The sequence below is a fragment of the Tupaia chinensis genome, unplaced genomic scaffold, assembly GCF_000334495.1.
Source record: "Tupaia chinensis unplaced genomic scaffold, TupChi_1.0 Scaffold144682_1, whole genome shotgun sequence".
Lineage (NCBI taxonomy): Eukaryota > Metazoa > Chordata > Mammalia > Scandentia > Tupaiidae > Tupaia > Tupaia belangeri.
In genome coordinates, this window is record NW_006204543.1 from 2912645 (window position 1) to 2913927 (window position 1283).

A 1283-nucleotide genomic window follows, 5' to 3' on the forward strand; every position below is an offset into this window, starting at 1 on the left:
GGGAATGGCTTAATGGCTACACAACTGGACTCCCACAGAGTCAACCACTGTCCGATCCGGGACCCCACCACCTAAAACTCACCGTGGGGGGCGGGGGGGCGGCGCACATTTGCCCAAACCCAGGGAGGGGAATGGAGAAGGGACTGAGGCATGGCCATGCCCCCTGGGAGGTGTGATGTCTTGCTTTCTGTCTCTCCGGAGAGTGCACGAGCCCTAGATCTCTAAAAAAAGAGGCAATTTGTTTGAGTGCACAGAGTTCAACATGTGATTAATAAACATTCTAGGGGGCCAGCAGATGGCATAGTGGTTATGTCACTGAACTCCCATATGGCTGACCACGGTTCTAGTACCATATCCGGTAGTATGTGTGTACCCAAGATCCCCAGAGAATGGAGAAGGGACTGTGGCATGGCCACTCCTCATGGGGGTTATTTCTCCCTTTCCCTCTCACTATCTCTGTCTCTCTCTCTCTGTTCAGTGAGTGTAAGCACTCTAAGGCAAAAATCTCTCCATCAATCACTCAAGTAAACGTGCTCTGCTGGACCCTGAATCCGTCCCGTTGCTGAGCCCGAGACCCCCACTGTAAGCAGGTTTCAGGCAAACAGCCGACAGGAGCGGCTTCTCCCGATGGGCCCTCAGAACACCGAGGGAACACGAAGGCCTCAGCCTGCAGTCTCAGGAGCATGTGGTCAAAGGGGTGCTACTTAGCCCGGCGATGGCGGGCTTGACAGGACCACGCAGAGGCCGCTGCCTTCCACTCCGAAGGCTCAAGTCTGGGTTTGCAAAGCAGCCCCAGTGCGGGCTCAAGCCCCTCCTGCGGCCACAGAACCGTCTGGGCAGCGCGGGTCAGGCCGTCTGCCACCCTTTCCGTGGTCGCAGGAGACCCTTGTCCCTGATTCTCCCAGTCTGAACCCTTGCCGAACCCCTGGGTGCCACACACTTGCACCCACCACACGTGTCAGTCCGCGTAGGCCCTCGGATGTCGCTTGCCTTCTCTGCTCCTCTACCCAGCCCCGCGCACAGCCTCCCTGGGCCTGCGCCCCTGAGCGCGGTCAGACGGCGCCTTGGGCGGCACTGGCCAGGGGTCCTCGGGAACCGGCCTCGGGCAGCGGTGCAGACCCAGCGCGGCCCCAGGGAAGGGCTCGGGGAGGGGTGTGTAGGGGGAAGCCCCGGGCCGAGGCTCACCTGCGGGGCCCGGGCGCGGCCAGGAGCCGGCCCCGAAGAGCAGGTCGCGGTAGCGCTGGAAGGCCTGGTCCAGCACGGCGCAGCCCGCCTGCGCGGCC

At 61.9% G+C, this 1283-nt stretch overlaps 1 protein-coding gene across 1 annotated transcript in view; it reads right to left on the reverse strand.

The window, feature by feature from the left end:
- HEXA (hexosaminidase subunit alpha) overlaps window positions 1-1283 on the reverse strand; it is a gene marked incomplete at its 5' end in the record, with an annotated part of 21839 nt that extends 20556 nt beyond the window's left edge. The window contains 1 exon segment of the mRNA XM_027767782.1: window positions 1186-1283. Within this exon segment, the coding sequence (XP_027623583.1) occupies window positions 1186-1283 (98 nt within the window).